The sequence below is a fragment of the Amaranthus tricolor genome, chromosome 1 (genome assembly GCF_026212465.1).
Source record: "Amaranthus tricolor cultivar Red isolate AtriRed21 chromosome 1, ASM2621246v1, whole genome shotgun sequence".
NCBI classification, from domain to species: domain Eukaryota; kingdom Viridiplantae; phylum Streptophyta; class Magnoliopsida; order Caryophyllales; family Amaranthaceae; genus Amaranthus; species Amaranthus tricolor.
The window spans coordinates 2,739,689-2,755,877 of record NC_080047.1 but is presented as its reverse complement, the minus strand read 5'-3'; the positions used below and the strand labels follow the sequence as shown (position 1 = coordinate 2,755,877).

The window sequence follows — 16,189 nt, the reverse complement described above, 5'->3', positions numbered from 1 at the left end:
AGGACACACTCCATTTTTTTTTTTGAAAATTTCTTAAGGTGGTTCAAAATAGTGCACGGTATATGCTACTTGATTATGGATATGAGTTGCCGTCTTTTATTTTTCCTTAGAGTCTGATCATAGTTTCAATGAGCTAGATACACTGAATACGATGATGATATGCTACTTGATTATCTTATGTATATTCTAAGAGGATGCTGGTTCATACTCTAGTTCATACAGCTACATGTTTGATGCTTAAAAACATTGGAACAAAACTTAATAATTGGTCTTGAAAGGTTTGTAAGTCTTAAGATCAATCACAACATTAGCAATAGAGCCAACACATGCAGCAACAGACACAAGCAAACACCCCATACTCAGAGCTTGAAGGCCTACCCATCTGCTTGTCCATCTCCCTATCTTCTTTTGTACAATGTACATTTCAATGGGGAAAAATACAGTTAAAGGCCAAAACCCAAACGCTCCTAGAAACCCAACAACATCATTGAAGAAAGGAAGGAGCATCGCCACAAGAGTTATCAAGATCACAAAAACCGTCCTCCACATTACCCTGAAGAAATTAAAGTCGTACACTCCGATGATTGGAATATAAATTCCATATTCCTCCGTTATGAATTTGCTCCTGGAGCGTTTTTGTGCTGTCCATTTCTCCACGAACAAAAATACTGGTTGGCAATAGACCTGCGATGATAAACAAAACCATTAGCCTTTGGCAATCGCGTATGGGTGACTTTGTCAAGGTTAGTTTTAACCCGTGATACCTGATAAGCACCAATAAGATGAATAAGAATCGCTATGTTTGCGATGTCAAGTAACCAATAAGGATTGTAAAAACCGAATCCAGTGAGAAGATTTCCAGGTGCAAGATCTCCAAACGCAGCATAACCCATACATCCACAAAGCAAGTAGAACAACGTAGTGGTAGCTATACCCATCAAGGTGGCTTTCTTCATGGTCTTATACTCTCCTGCTGATGATTTGATTGTGTCCTGCAAGGAACAACTCAAACTTGTTTCGGGTTGGTATGAAAAGGCATTTTTAGTCCTATGCTTCGAGTTCTTAGTTGATTCGACAAAATTACCTGAATTTCGATGAGAATCATAGAGAAAGAATAGGCATACGCAATAGCTCCAAGAGCTTGCGTGCTTCTCCATACCTTCTGTGTAGGAGTGACGATTCCTGCATTAGTTAGTGTTCCTATGCTAATTCCTGTCATGGTACCCTTGAAATTTCCACTTTCTACAAGCAAAAAACCCATCATTGATACATTCTAACATATGGGCTAATCTTGAAACTAATCAAGATAATTTCTTGTAACCTGCAACTTGAGCTATGCCAAGACCAAGACCAATAGTTGAATACATGAAAGACATAAGTGCAGCAACTACAGATAACCACCACACTTGATTGAAATCCGGTAACTGCGAAACGATCACTTCAATAATGCCAAATGTTATCATATATACATTCCCTGACATATGACAAGGGTTCTTTCCTCCACTCTTGTGAAAACAGTTTGATCTTTTTATTGCCCTGAAATTCCAATCCAAAATGAACTATCAAAGTTTATGACAGCAGATTTTCTGTTACTGATTTCTTGTGGCGTATGATAAATCTGGGCTTGTACACAAGACCCACACAAGAGTAGAGTTAACTGTACACAAACCCGATGAAGTTTCATCCTAAAACCAAATGGTATCAGGAGAAATTGCCCATTAAGTATATATGATAGTCAATTTCTCTCTAATTCTTCCTTGTCACAAGTGGGTTAAAAGTTAGACTTACATCATGCTAACTGATGCTGCAATTGTATACCCAACTGCTGTTCCAACCAAGTTCATGTACTGAATACACCCACACATGGTCACTTTTCTTCCTCCTTTGTAAATAAATTAGTCAGTATACAGTTCTAATAACAAAATTGTTATAGTATATAATATATCTTGGGGCTTCAACTATCAACTTAAGCTTTTGGTTAAATTGGTTCCTTGACATGGGTATCAGTAGCCATCGTGACGAGCTCACGGGTTCGAATATCAAACGCTCCTCAAATTCTAGTAGAATATTTCGCACTAGGTATGAGGAGGGTATATGCCGCATCCACACTTCTAGCCCAAAGGGCTCTCGTGTGAGGGGACGTGTTAGAATATATAACATATTTAGGGGCCTCAACCGTTAGTTTAAGCTTTTGGTTGAATTGGTTTCTTGATAAGATTATCAGAATTATTTAAGAGTCTGTTTGACAAATGTCTATTGGTTGGTTTATATTGGGTTAAATTAGTTGTTTGTTTTTGTTATTTATTGTTGAATTGATTTCTTATCAAGATTATCAGAATTATTTAAGGGTTTGTTCGACAAATGTCTATTGGTTGATTTATATTGGGTTAAAATTTAGTTGTTTGTTTTCGTTATTTACTGTCGAAAATTCAAAAGACAATGAAAAATCTACTAGGAGGTTTACCTAGTATGGACTTAACAGCTTCCATATAAGTGTAGTTTCTAGGTCCGGTGACTGGATCACCGGACCTATAACATTGAGATAAAAGGTTGGAAGTATGGAGGACAACAAGGGAAAAAAGAATCATAGCAGAAGGACCGAGTATCCAACCGAGTTGAGCTATGGCCCAAGCCAAGGATAGAACTCCCAAGCCTAATATTGCTGTTATAATATGTGATGTTGCCATCCAGATTGTACCTATATATAAAATAAATATTAACATGCACAAGTTTAAGAAATGCTTATCTTTTGTCACTTATCATGATCAATGTTATAAATTATAATCAGTTGGAATTTAGAATATTAGTAAGAGTGGATCCCACACTTATCTCGACATATGTACTAAATCAACATTATGATTATTTTTCAGTGCTATATGTTACGACTTATGAGTTATTGCTTTGGCATATTTAAATCTAGATTTTCTCGTATTACTGTTGAGAAATATCTATTATTTACCTGTTCTTTTGAGACGACCATCATCATCCAAGATTTTAGAGTTATTTACATCTGTTTTGATTGATTCGGGCTGACTATGTACCTTTGCTTCTGTATTGACGTGTAGGTATTGTCTTATCTTGTCAGCTTGATCTATCTGCAATAGCATAAAATTACACAAAAATAGAAAAATTAATACAAATAACCTATAATATTACCCAAGACCATTATAAAACTTCCACCAAAACGGGTTTAAAAGTCTTACTATGTAACGACCTTACTCTTGTTAATAATAACAAAGAGGTTACCTACAACTTAAAATTAAACACAAATACTTTAAGAAACTATTTTATTATAATTCGGAATGAGCTAAAGAAAATTAAGTTGATATAAGATTGCATCACCGCGACATTAGAAAGTCTTATTGGCATGGTTCTGCTTCTTGCCAACATGTTTGGTTGTGTAGGTAAAGGCAAATGCACGATTAGATTTTTGGTTTTTTATTAACAAAAAAATGACAAAAAAAGGGTTGTTTATGATATGAGTTGGAGTTAGATATTTCAAATAATGAAAAAAGGTGGATTTTATAGAGTTTTTTTGATATAATGACATGGAAATAGACTGTTGTACGGGCATGAAAGTATATGTAAATGACAATATACTATTGCTTCGAATTTGTAAGTGTTTGAAAATACTTGATATGTGAGGCAAGATTCCATATCGATAAAATAATAAGTTGTAAATTTGTATATATATTGGATGAGCTAAACTTCTCACTACCATATGGTTTTGGGAACTAATGAACCTCATCTAGTGTATGAGCAAGTCAATACTCTTGACCCCTGGGTTTGTGGGCCTGAGCCCATAGATGTCCCGTGTCCACATGAGTGGGCCACGGTGAGATTATGTGACTAATTGTCACAGCCTAATAGCAAGGTATTAGATAACATTTGACACATAGTCTTAGAGCATATAATATATTCAGAGCCTCTGAACTTTCGTCTTAAACTTTTGGTTGAGTATTCTTTGACAACTTTTGGTTGAGTTGGCTCCTTGACATGGTATCTGGGCCAGCGTGACAAGAGGTCACGGGTAGGGATGCAAACGGGGCGGGGCGGGTATTGGCGTTACCATCCCCATCCCCATCTGGTAAATCAATCCCCATCCCCATCCCCGCGGCGGGTATAATTTTTTTCCCCGTCCCTGCCCCGATGGGTTTGTACCTAATACCATCCCCATCCCCATCCCCATCTGGATATCCATCCCCGTCTAATACCCATTTTACCCGCCCCACCACCCGTCAAATCCCCGCTTAATACCCATCTGTGTCATATATTTATTTTCAAATCCCCATCTAATCATCACTTAATATCGCCTACCTCTACACAACTCGTAATGAATATAAACAAATTTTATTGAGAAAAAAGGATAAAAAATAGACAAAACATGATTATAAACCTTACTCTAAAAAACATGATCTTAGACCTTAAAAGAAATATAAAAACGGGGTTTTTAAAGTTTTTAAAAAAATTTGAAAATAATTCAAGGTTTTCAGAAATTTGAAAAATAATTTAGGGTATTCCAATTCTCAAAATTTGTACATTTCGTTAGGCGGGGCGGGGCGGGGATGGGGCGGGTATCACCTAAAACCCATCCCCATCCCCATCCCTGCGATGGGTATGAATTTTATACCCGTACCCGCCCCATGACCCATCAAACCGGGACCCATCCCCGCCCCATCGCGGGTCTCCTATTAGACCCCCCCGCCTGCATCCCTAGTCACGGGTTCGAATCTCAACCACCCCTTATATAAAATGGAATATTTAGCGTTATGTATGAGGAGAGCTTGTGCTGCATCAACACTTCAAGTCTATAGGGCTTATGTGTTAGGGGGTATGTTAGAGTATATAACATATCTTGTGGCTTTAACCATCAGTTTAAGCTTTTAGTTGAGTTAGTCCCTTAACTAACTAGTAAATAAAGTCGAACTAAATTGAAGTCTAATATTAGTTAAAGATAATCTCTCATGCTAATTGTATTTTTGGTTCATATTGTTAATGTCATATTGTTGAGATAGAGTTTTGACATTGTTGTTATTCATTATTTCATAATCATATCTACTAAGTATATGCGCAAAAATGTAGCTAATTGATTAACCTTCAAGTTGCTAGAAAAGACATATTTTAATAATACGTCATAATAATGAGGATCAAATGATATGATTACAAATGATGAGCTACAACTTGAATGTTAGGTTTTGAAAAAGATCAGATCACTAGTCTTTTTGGAACTGTTACTTAAAAACTGATCATTGTTCTGCCTATATGTTAAAGTCATATATCTTGTTTTTCATCTGTTGATTATGTGAAGTAAGTTTGATATTATTTGTGTTTGAGTTTGCGATTAAAAGTAATAGATGAGTAATTGATACTACTTGAGCTATGTTTTCTGAGTTATTCTTGTGAGAAATAGTCTTTCGGTGAAATAATCTCATATTAAGAAGCTTATATGCTAATAATTTATGTTAATTGAGCTATTTAATTCATGTATGAGACACGTGTAATGAATATGTGATGAATTCTTAGCAAAATTAGACCCTCAATGAGTGGTATTATATAATACAATCCTTCTATACTTGTAAATCTTTGTCGTCAATAGATAACCTTAAATTAGGTAGAATTTGAATGAAGCGTGAGGGATCTCTCCACAAGAGAGTAGTGATTAGGGATGAGATCATAAGAGAATTACATCTGAAGGGTATTGTGGTAATTATATCAACCGTTTGGTATCGCCATCACATATTGATGCTACCTCCGGCTTTTAATAATTGTTATAGTCAGTGTAGCAATTATTATTCATCAATTAATCTTATTGAGCATATATAATGTAAAATATAGTCAAGTGAGATTTTATTTGATTCGTCTTAATGCATATTTTCATAATAGTTATTTTTTTGAATTTTTTATCATATAAATTTAAAAATATTATAAATTGAAATTATAGTTAAGATAACGTGATAAACAAAAATATGAAGTAATAACTATTAAAAAACAGAAGAATTAATTTTACGCCATAAATATAGTTTTATATCATCCTTACATTTATTCAAGTGATGATTAGATAGTGTTCCTAATATTTAGATAAAACTGTAAATGCTATTTGCAATTAAGAGTTAATTAAATAAAACTACTTAACATTTCAAAAACAATAATATATATATATATATATATATATATATATATATATATATATATATATATATATATAATATACATATATATATATATATATATATATATATATATATATATATATACATATATATATATATACATATATATATATATATATATATATATATATATATATATATATATACATATATATATACATATATATATATATATATACATATATACATATATATATATATATATATATCTATATGAGTTTTGTATGAGATTGTCTCATTATTAGACGGAGTCATGCAATTGATCCATTTTCTAAATAGTAATCACTTTATTAAGGTTATAATTGGTCATTAGAAATTTTAAATAATTAGTTTAAGATTATAATGGCCACATTAAGTTATTAGTGATTACTTTTAGGTTCTCATTAATCACTCGAAGATTGTAAGTGATCACTAAGCTTATAACTTATAAGTGATGACTTAAAGATCATAAATAATCACTCAAAACTGTAAGCAAAAACTTTAAGACTATAACTGACCACTTTGAAGCTATAAATGATCATTTTAAGATTATAAGTGAACAATTTAAGATTACATTGGCGGACCTAATAGAAATAATATCACAGTGAGAACGTCTCATCTAAGAATTTGTATCCATCAAGTCTTGTATAAGACTGCCGCACTACAAGACAAGTGTAACACTCCTGAATTTTCAACCCCTTAACGAAACCAAAATCGTGAAGGACGGAAGGAAATTCAGGTGTTACATAAGAAGAAAAGGGAAAAGAGGTGAGTGAAAATTTCGGCAGCATCTCTACTAACAATCGAACATGTGGTAGTGAAATTAACACAATAGAACATAAACACAAACACGTCAGTGATCAATGAACTTAACAAAATTAGAATCATAGAACAAGGGAATAGACGACGACATAGCACAGCAATACAAATCTACTCATATGACTAAACACTTATATTTACCCATGGTTTCTCTTCAACTACTAATCCCTTGAAGTATATTCAAAGGTAGTGGATCTTTTCTCTATTCATGGCATAGTGACACGGCCCTAGGTCACCACCACCACATCCACCACTTGTTTTTCATTTTTTTTGTAGATGGTTAGTTGTCAATTGGGAGTAATAATTGTTAAGTGTTGTGGCTTGATTGTTTGAATTACAAGTACCGTTGTTAGGTTATTAAAGTTATAAATAAATAGTTTTAGTAAGGTTATGAGCATAGTGTCAACTTATTGTTGAGAGTTGCTACATGGTGTTTGATTATAGTTCTTTCTAACTTTGGAGAATGTAATAAATAATATTGCAACTCGATAACCTTAAGAATTGTCATTATTGTCACATTAAACAAAATCGAAATCGTGAAGGACAGGAGGAAATCGGGTGTTACAACAAGTCCGTATAATTATCTCAATTTTCTAATTGATCACTTTAAGATTGTAAGTAATTATTTTAACGTTATAAGTGATCACTCTAATACTAAAAAGAGTTATCACTTTAAAACTGTAAGTGATCGATTAAAAATTATAAGTGATTTTATTAAAATAAAAAATATACATTTGGCAAGCTCAAAATAATTGGTGTCGCCGTATAATCATCTCATTCGAATATTTGTTTTTTTTACAAAGATTCCATCCAAGAGATAGACAATAAAATTAGCAGGCACTCTTTTGAAAGACCGTCTTTTATAAAGACGACTCTCAAAAGCCCAGTCCAAATCTAAATTAAGTTAATTTTAAAAAAAACGAGTTGCGCATGTGAAGTGGAATGTAAAAAATCACATAATATATTTGGAATTATAACAATATTTATTTGGTGTTATAACATAATATATTTGTTGTTATACCAACATATATTGGGGGTTATAGCATAATTTATTTGGAGTTACAACGTAATATATTTGAAGTTATAAAAATATATATATTTGAAGTTATAAAAATATATATATTTGAGGTTGTAGCATAATATATATGGAGGTATAACAACATATATTTGCGGTTATAACATAATATATTTGGGGTTAGAACATAATATATTTAGAGTTATAACAATATATATTTGAGGTTATAATATAATATATGAGGTTATAACAACATATATTTAGGGTTATAACATAATATATTTGATATTATAAAATTATTATACCCTCAATCACATACCATTATACCCAACTACACAATTTTTTAAAACCCCTAAATACAGACTATTATATACCCAAATATATAATGTTATAATTCCAAACACAAACCATTATCTACCCAATATATAATGTTATAATCCTAAACACAAATCATTATACCCAAATATATAATACTATAACCCCAAACACATAATGTTATAACTACAAATATATGTTGTTATAACACCATATATATCATGTTATAACTTCAAATATATATTTTGTTATAACTTCAAATATATTATGTTATAACCCCAAATAAATTATGTTATAACTCCCAAATATATACTGGTATAACACCAAATATATTATGTTATAACCTCAAATATATTATGTCACTTTTCACATTCCATTTTACACGCGCGCTTTAGTTTTTTTTAAATTAATATAAATTAAATTTGGACTGGGCTTTAAAGAGCCGCTTTTACAAAAGACAATTTCGTAAGAATTTGCCTAAAAGTAGATAGTATTATGAAATAGGACATGTGGGCTATGCCAATAAACCCGTTCAACGGATTTCTGTATCGTGCGCCATATAATTGGGCCGAATTTCATCATGTCTTTTATTATTTTTCATTGGCAACAAGTGACTCCTGATCCATTTCAGCAGTTAGTAACGGCAAGACCCATAAAACTTTCAAAGAAAACAGGTTAAATTGTGCTACCATTACTAAAACCGTTTCACCGTCACACAAACCTATATAATCAACTTATTACATTAAGGATTGATGGTAATTTTTAAGGGGTAAATAAAAGTCAAAGTAGAAATATAAAATTAGTTAGATAAAAGATAAAAGAAATTTGATTGTTAGAAATGTAGAAGAATTTGTTAGAAAGTAATAAAAAAAGAATAAAATAGCAGTTAATTCTCTCATATTGGGGTACTTACTCCAGAGCAGGGTGGGGGAATACTTTCCTCCAAATGAGGAAAATTGTTTTCTTTTTTATTCATCTTTTTTAGTTCACTCTTATTCTACCTCTTTCATAATTATTTCAATCACTTTAAAACAATAAGTGTATAATTGATTAGCCCAATAGTGATGAGCTCATTGTAAACCGTCTCATTTAAAAATTTGTAACAACAAGTCTTATATGAGACCATTTCACCATGAGATGAAACTTTTATAATTAGCTCAGTTCTCTCATTAATCTCTTAAGCATTGTAAATGATTACTTTAAGGTTATAAGTGATCATTCTGAGGCTATAAAAAGTGATCACCTGAAAATCGTAAGTGATCACTTTAAGTTTATCACTTTATTATAATTAGTATATTTTAGGTCAACGTAATTGAGTTATAGAGATAATCTTATCGTCAGACTGTCTAATTTGAAAATTTGTGTTTTTAATTAGATAATGAAACTTTCTGAACCACCACTTATTTTGCAACGCCCTTTGCTTTTTTGTGGTCTTTTGGATTAAATTCCTCGTCTTTTTTCTAGAAGAGATATGAATATGAATTGTTTATTTTCTTCCTTATATCCTTTCAATATGCCGGATTTTCCAAGTATGAAGATGATGTTGTCGTTATGGCAAGTTGGATATGAAAGTAATAGACCGGTAATACTGCGGCGATGCGAGGAGAGCAAGTTGAAAGAAAGCACAAATTGTGGTGATGTACATAGAAGTAGAAGTTGGTGAGAGTAGAACTTGTTGGGTAGAAAATCACATGATTTTTTGGTGAAAATTGCTTTCATTCATGTGCAAATATAGATAATTGATTATTACAAATCTCACCTAAATTTTGGTAGAATCATTATCATTTCCTATTTTTGTACAAAATATGAAGAAAATTTAAGAATGTCAATTTCATATACTTTATATGTATTTTTTTTGAAGATTAATTATCATTTAAATCTACAATTCTAATGAATATTTTTATGAGATTTCCTTTTATTTTTGTTGCTTATGGGTTTCAATTGCAAAAAAGGAATGGTGTATAAGCAACAACAATAATTTTTTAATTTCATAATCAATGTTTCTAAAATGATATGTTGAGTATGGATTAAACAAAATTGTTAGGGATGATTGTCATGATTAATATATTAATCATGAATACAATGTTATATTATAGTCATGAAAGTTTCTTAGGTATATTCATTTTCACTGGAACCAAAGATTCATAGTATTATAGTATATATTTAATATTGAATTTTTACTGTGTTAATTAGCTAAAAATGATCATACGTACTTTTTGTGTATGGAAGTAACCGTGTATTATGTTTGACATAAAAAATCAATCGGTAATGACTTTTATAAATTATTAATGTGGATAGTATTGTGTACTCTCAACCTTTCTAAAATTCGATTATGTAGAAACAAATTAGGGACAGATGCATGATTGTTGAATGCTGTCAACGGACATCATTTAATTGCTATATATAAACTATGTATCTAGACATTGGTTAAGTTGTTAATAGCTATTCTATCTGATTTTATTTATCCAAATTTAAATCTAACTATTCGCATATTTTTTTGAAGGATAGAAAAATAATTTTTTTAAAATTTATTTATTTATCGATATCATTTGATTTTGATAATGTTCTGATCCTTGAGAAACTTTTAAGTAAAAACCATGAAGTTGGTTAGGTAAAGAACTTTGACATAATTTTATATTTACATATTTTCTTCTTATTTTCCTACTTTTTTTTTGTTAAAAAACACCAAGATAATCATTTCAAAAATCCCAAAAAAAACATGGATTCAAATAACCCAATTATGGAAGAAATCCTAGTAAAAAAAAACAAGAAAAAAATCTTCTAACAATCAAAGTACTCAAATTTTAATCAAATAAAAAATTATATTAACTTTGTAGATGAAAATATTATTATGAAAAAATAAAGATAAATGTTAGATAAATTAAGGGAGAGAAAGTATGGTGGGTTAGATAAAAAGTAAGAGAGAGGATGATATCTTTTAAAAGAGGTCATTGTTAATAAAATTAGGTTGAAAAATGAAATTTTAAGAGGGAGAAATATTATGAAATAGTAGGATGACCTTTTTAATAGATCACCATATATGATGCTCTAAGTCATAAAGCTTCCATCCCTTTTGATTATTAGGATAGCCAAAAAAGACGCACTGTCGACTTCGAGAGGGCGTTGATTATGAGCGAAACACAAAGAGCCAAACACAGTAAATGATCCAATGGAGGTGTTTTTCTACACAAAATTTCAAAGGGAGTCTTATTTTGCAAGAGACTTGAAGGTGTGTGATCAATTAAATAAACCGCCCCTAAGATACATTCACCCCAAAAAGATTTAGGCAGATTTCCTTGAAATATCAATGCACGATCGACATTAAGGATATGTAAGTGTTTGCGTTCAACTCGATCGTTTAGTTGAGGAGTACCAACACAAGATGATTGAAAAATAATCCCAAGTTCAGAAAAATAAGGCAACATACATGTAAATTCGGTGCCATTGTTTACTACGCACAATTTTAACATCAGTTTCAAATTGACGCTCAATCATTGCAAAAAAATGTCGAAAGAATTTATTAACTTCAGTTTTAAATTGCAAAAGATACACCCAAACCGTTTTAGAAAAATCATCAACTAGAGTTAAAAAATAATGATAAGGTCCCCACAAATCACAATGAACAAGTTCAAAACAATGACTAGCTTTAATTTATTATTGCTAAGAGGAAAACTATCCCGAGTATGTTTTGCTTGAGGATACACAGTACAAGCATGAGGTAATTTTTTGCTACTAACACTAGGATTATCTTTAATAACTGGAACTAACTTGAGAACTCTATCAGATGGATGCCCAAGCCAACGATGCCACAACTCAAAAGTAGAAAAACTTGGAACTGTTGCCACCGCACACACTGTAGGAATCCCGCGAAAATAATAGAGTCCTCCTTGTTGCTCACCGGCTCCAATCAGGCTCCCCAAATGTTGGTCCTGTATAGCACACAAGGCATTAGTGAATTTTACAACACACCCATTAACCTTAGTTAATTGAGACACAGAGATAAGATGACATTGTAGAGACGGAACAAATAATACACGATCAAGAGTCAAATGGGGAGACAAAACCACTTGACCCTCTTGAGTGGCAACAACCTGCTGCCCCTTAGGCAAATCAACAGGACAAGGGAGGATAGAACGTATATTCGTTAAGGATGTAGCATCACCGGTTACATGATGAGAGGCACCGGTATCAATTATCCAAAAAGAGTGTGGCAAAGACTTACCCATCATCTGATCAAGTTGCTGCTTATGAATCATATTTAAGAAAACCTGAATTTGATCGGGACGCAAATTAGCTAAGGAAGCACCATTTGTGCCAGAACATTAAAAATACCTTGAGTTTGCATCTCGTCTTTGGTAGCCTTATCTCGAGCTATGCCTTTCGAACGTTCTTCTTGAATAAATGCAAGGTAGGCTTCATGGTAGGGAATTGGGGCCGAAACGTGCGGCTCCATACTACGAAAGCATCCAAGAAACTAACATTGATTAACATTCTGAAATAAAGAATTAAAAAAAACCTATTTTTGAATTTTTTATATATTATAATTTGTTTAAAAAAAGTCAATTTATAGTATTAGTATTTCAAAATTACTTTACATTGATCTGTTTTTTACATAATTATTTTTATTTTATAGTGCAGTCTTTGACAATAATTGTGATAATAATATCTTATGTTATTTCTGAATTGTTCAACGCCTAACGACAAAAAATAAGTCTTTTTTTATTCCTTTTCCCATATAAATCATCAAAATGTAGTATCTAAAACAAAAATGACGATAGTTATATATAAGATGATTTTTAAAACATTGTAAATTATAATATTAATCAAAAATATTATATAATCTGATTTATGAACTTTTCAAAAACAATTGGTGATTTCAACTTTAGATTTCAATAATTTATTTTCATTTATTTTAATTATTTTTTAGTAATAAAATTACACCAAAGATGTGTCAGCAAGTCTTGTATTAGACCGTCTCACTCTGAGACACATCCATACAAGCAACTCAAATCATTTATATTTTAAATATAATTAATTGAATTAAACTTACACAGCAAATAATTAAATAAAAAAAAATTTAATTGAATTTTAAGAAAATAAAAATTGAGCCAATCTACATTAAGTCATCTCACAATAAGACGTTCTTACCAAAAAATTTGTCTTTCTCAAAAGGGCAAAGAAACTGTTACTTGTGACTTTGGATGATCATGTTAGATGAATGAAGTAACACAACTTGTGAGAAACGGTCTTTTTGAGAGCGCATTTCTAATTGGACCGGCCTAATATATATTTCTTAAAATATTGTAAATAGACATTGAAAATTATATAAGTAAACATTAAGATATTGAAAGTAGGCATTAAGTATACGGTAAATAAGCATTAAGGATAATGTAAGTAGACATTAAGAATATGGTAAGTACATTAATCTTTAATGGGTTGAACTTGAGATACATCTCTCAAAGACACGATCTCTCAAGAGACTAACGGCACTAGCCGATGAAGTAATGCAAGTAGGAGGTTGGTGAATTAATTGAGGTCGGCCCATCAAGTTTGATGTAAGGTGGGCCTTAAAATGACTAAGAAAGTAGAAAGAAAGCACGAAAGAGAGAAAGAAAGATAAATTCCACTAGTCCATAATAAATACATGAGTTTTATGAGAGGAAAAAAAAACAACGATCTGAAAAATTTAAGGAATATTTATTTTGAAACTCCATAAGTGGTTTCCTTTCATAAAAATCGACATTTTGATTAATTTTGACTTTTGCACCATTTTTTAATTTAAAGAACTTTCATGTTTAGAGTAACATATTTTCTTTTAAAAAAAATGACATTTGTAACTTTTTGATTTGTTGTTTTATATAAAAATATAAAAAAAATTAAGGAAATTATGCTCCTCCTCTCTCCTCTAAGACGGGCCTCCACCCTTCCCACAGCCACCATCCCTAACAACCACATTTCCCATAACCCTTCGGCAACAAACCACTACCTCCACACCCATTCCACAATCGACCACGCCCTCCCCTTTAACCCACTGCAATAGCCCTAAAAGTCACTGTTAACGTTAATACCATCGCAAAACACCCAACCTACTCGACCAACTCATTTGCAACCCAAATCTTAGGCGAACAACACTATCACCAGCGTGTTTATGAAACCCTAGTCGCATGTTAGTTGTCAAACGTGGTTTTTCTTGGAAAACCCATGTTTGACCACGGTGATTTCAAGGGGAGGAGACTTTCTGATTGAGCTGTTCATGGGCGGGCTATCCGCCAAGCTTGACCCACCCGGTTCGAAAAATAGATGGGCTTAAACATCGTTTTTTTAAAAAAAAAATTGGACGGGTAATACCCACTTGTTAAGATAAATGGACGGGTAACAATAACAAAAAAATACCCGCATCCGCTTAATTTAGTATTAATTACTAAATAATAATTCTATTATTTTTTAAGTTAACTCTACATTACCTAACTTACTTTAATACTACAATTTTGCAATTATTTCCATTTTCCAATACTCTCATACTCTCTACAACTTCCAATTCCTGCCATCCAATTCTCATTTCTCCATCCCCTAATTTTATATTTATGTAATTTGAGTATTTGAAATTTTTTATATATTGCAGTATCTTGGACAATGTATTGTATTATTTTAATTTCTTTGGCCGCGCTCTCCTTTACAGGTATGAGTTGCCGCCATCCTTTCCTCCCCACACCTTGTCCATAGTTTTTCTATAAGCGAAATACAGTGGGTAGGATGATGATGATGATAAGAAATATCCGCCTATCCATGGGTCCCATCCGCTAAGAAAACAGGAGGATAACGAAATAAAATATGCCCGCAAAAGTGAGCAGGCTTTTGAATATTTAAGCTTACAGGTAAATTTTTAAGGCATTATCTAGTCCACTACCCGCCCAAGATTGCCCATGAATAACTCTACTTTCTAAATGGGTGGCTCACATGTATAAAAGATTTGTTGCAGTGAAGAGCGAGGCGCACAGGTGGGGAAGAGGAGTTACAGTCAAGTGGAAAGGTGAAAATAAAAAAGATGTTTGGCAAAAGAGTTTATTGATCAAATTTTGGCTTATTTTGACACAAATATATAGTTGAATAGTCAAACGATTTAATTTTAGTGTTTGATATTAGCTAGTTAAAACCATTTAATGTTATAAATAAGCTAATTTTAAACAAGTTGTTCTTAATATCGTGTTTAAAATCAACTAATCAAACCAACTAGTAAAATCAGCTATTATTTATTTACATCACAATCTCAAAATAGATAAGTTGGAAAAGTGAATGAGTTAAATGAATAACCCAATCACAATGAAAATCATCAAATAATGTGGGAGACCCACCCACCAATCACCATCGGTTCACCCACCAAATCCGATCCCATGATTTCATCCACATCCACATATAATAATAATAATAATAATAATAATAATAATAATAATAATAATAATAATAGATTAATATCACCTCTATTTCAGGGATTATTTTTTTTTCCTGTGAATACCTCATGCCTCTTATCTTCTTTTTTGTCGTTAGTTTTGAAATCATAAACGATTTCTGTTAAAACTAATTCTCACCAAACTTGCCTTTCCTGTTAACTTCCTTTCTAGTCTCCTACCTTCCTTACTTTTGCTAACTTACGCTTGTTATACTATTCAGGGAAAGTGATTCATAATGGGCCGATATGAATTTGCAAACGCCCCTTTTGGCCCAATTTATTTTGAAAATTTGAAGTAAATAAGTATAATAATATAAAAAAGTTTCAAAATGAACATTGGGCAAATTTATTTTCCAAAATAAGCACTTTTAGCCCAATGCTAAGATTTACTACTTTAAGATGGTTAGTATATTGTCTTCCATATATATAGCTTGAGATGAAAAC

At 31.8% G+C, this 16,189-nt stretch overlaps 1 protein-coding gene across 1 annotated transcript; it reads right to left on the bottom strand.

Moving 5' to 3' along the window:
- Positions 1–258: 258 nt before the first annotated feature.
- LOC130799927 (amino acid permease 3-like) lies at positions 259–9,274 on the bottom strand. The gene is made up of 10 exons (XM_057663229.1): positions 9,212–9,274; positions 6,753–6,847; positions 5,574–5,688; positions 2,960–3,095; positions 2,465–2,698; positions 1,789–1,882; positions 1,322–1,536; positions 1,085–1,242; positions 765–992; positions 259–684 (listed from the first exon to the last, which is right to left on the bottom strand). The coding sequence occupies exons 1-10, from the start codon at positions 9,272–9,274 to the stop codon at positions 259–261; spliced, it is 1,764 nt and encodes a 587-aa protein (XP_057519212.1).
- Positions 9,275–16,189: the final 6,915 nt, after the last annotated feature.

Bases quoted from the DNA above. Each gene is read 5' to 3' on its own strand.
- LOC130799927 (XM_057663229.1), bottom strand. From the start codon at position 9,274: ATGAATAAAAAAGAAAACAATTTTCCTCATTTGGAGGAAAGTATTCCC. The intron at 6,848-9,211 runs GTAAGTACCCCA...GGTTTCGTTAAG, and splicing joins TTCCCCCACCCTGCTCTGGA to GGGTTGAAAATTCAGGAGTG. The intron at 1,537-1,788 runs GTAAGTCTAACT...TTGGAATTTCAG, and splicing joins GCAGCATCAGTTAGCATGAT to GGCAATAAAAAGATCAAACT.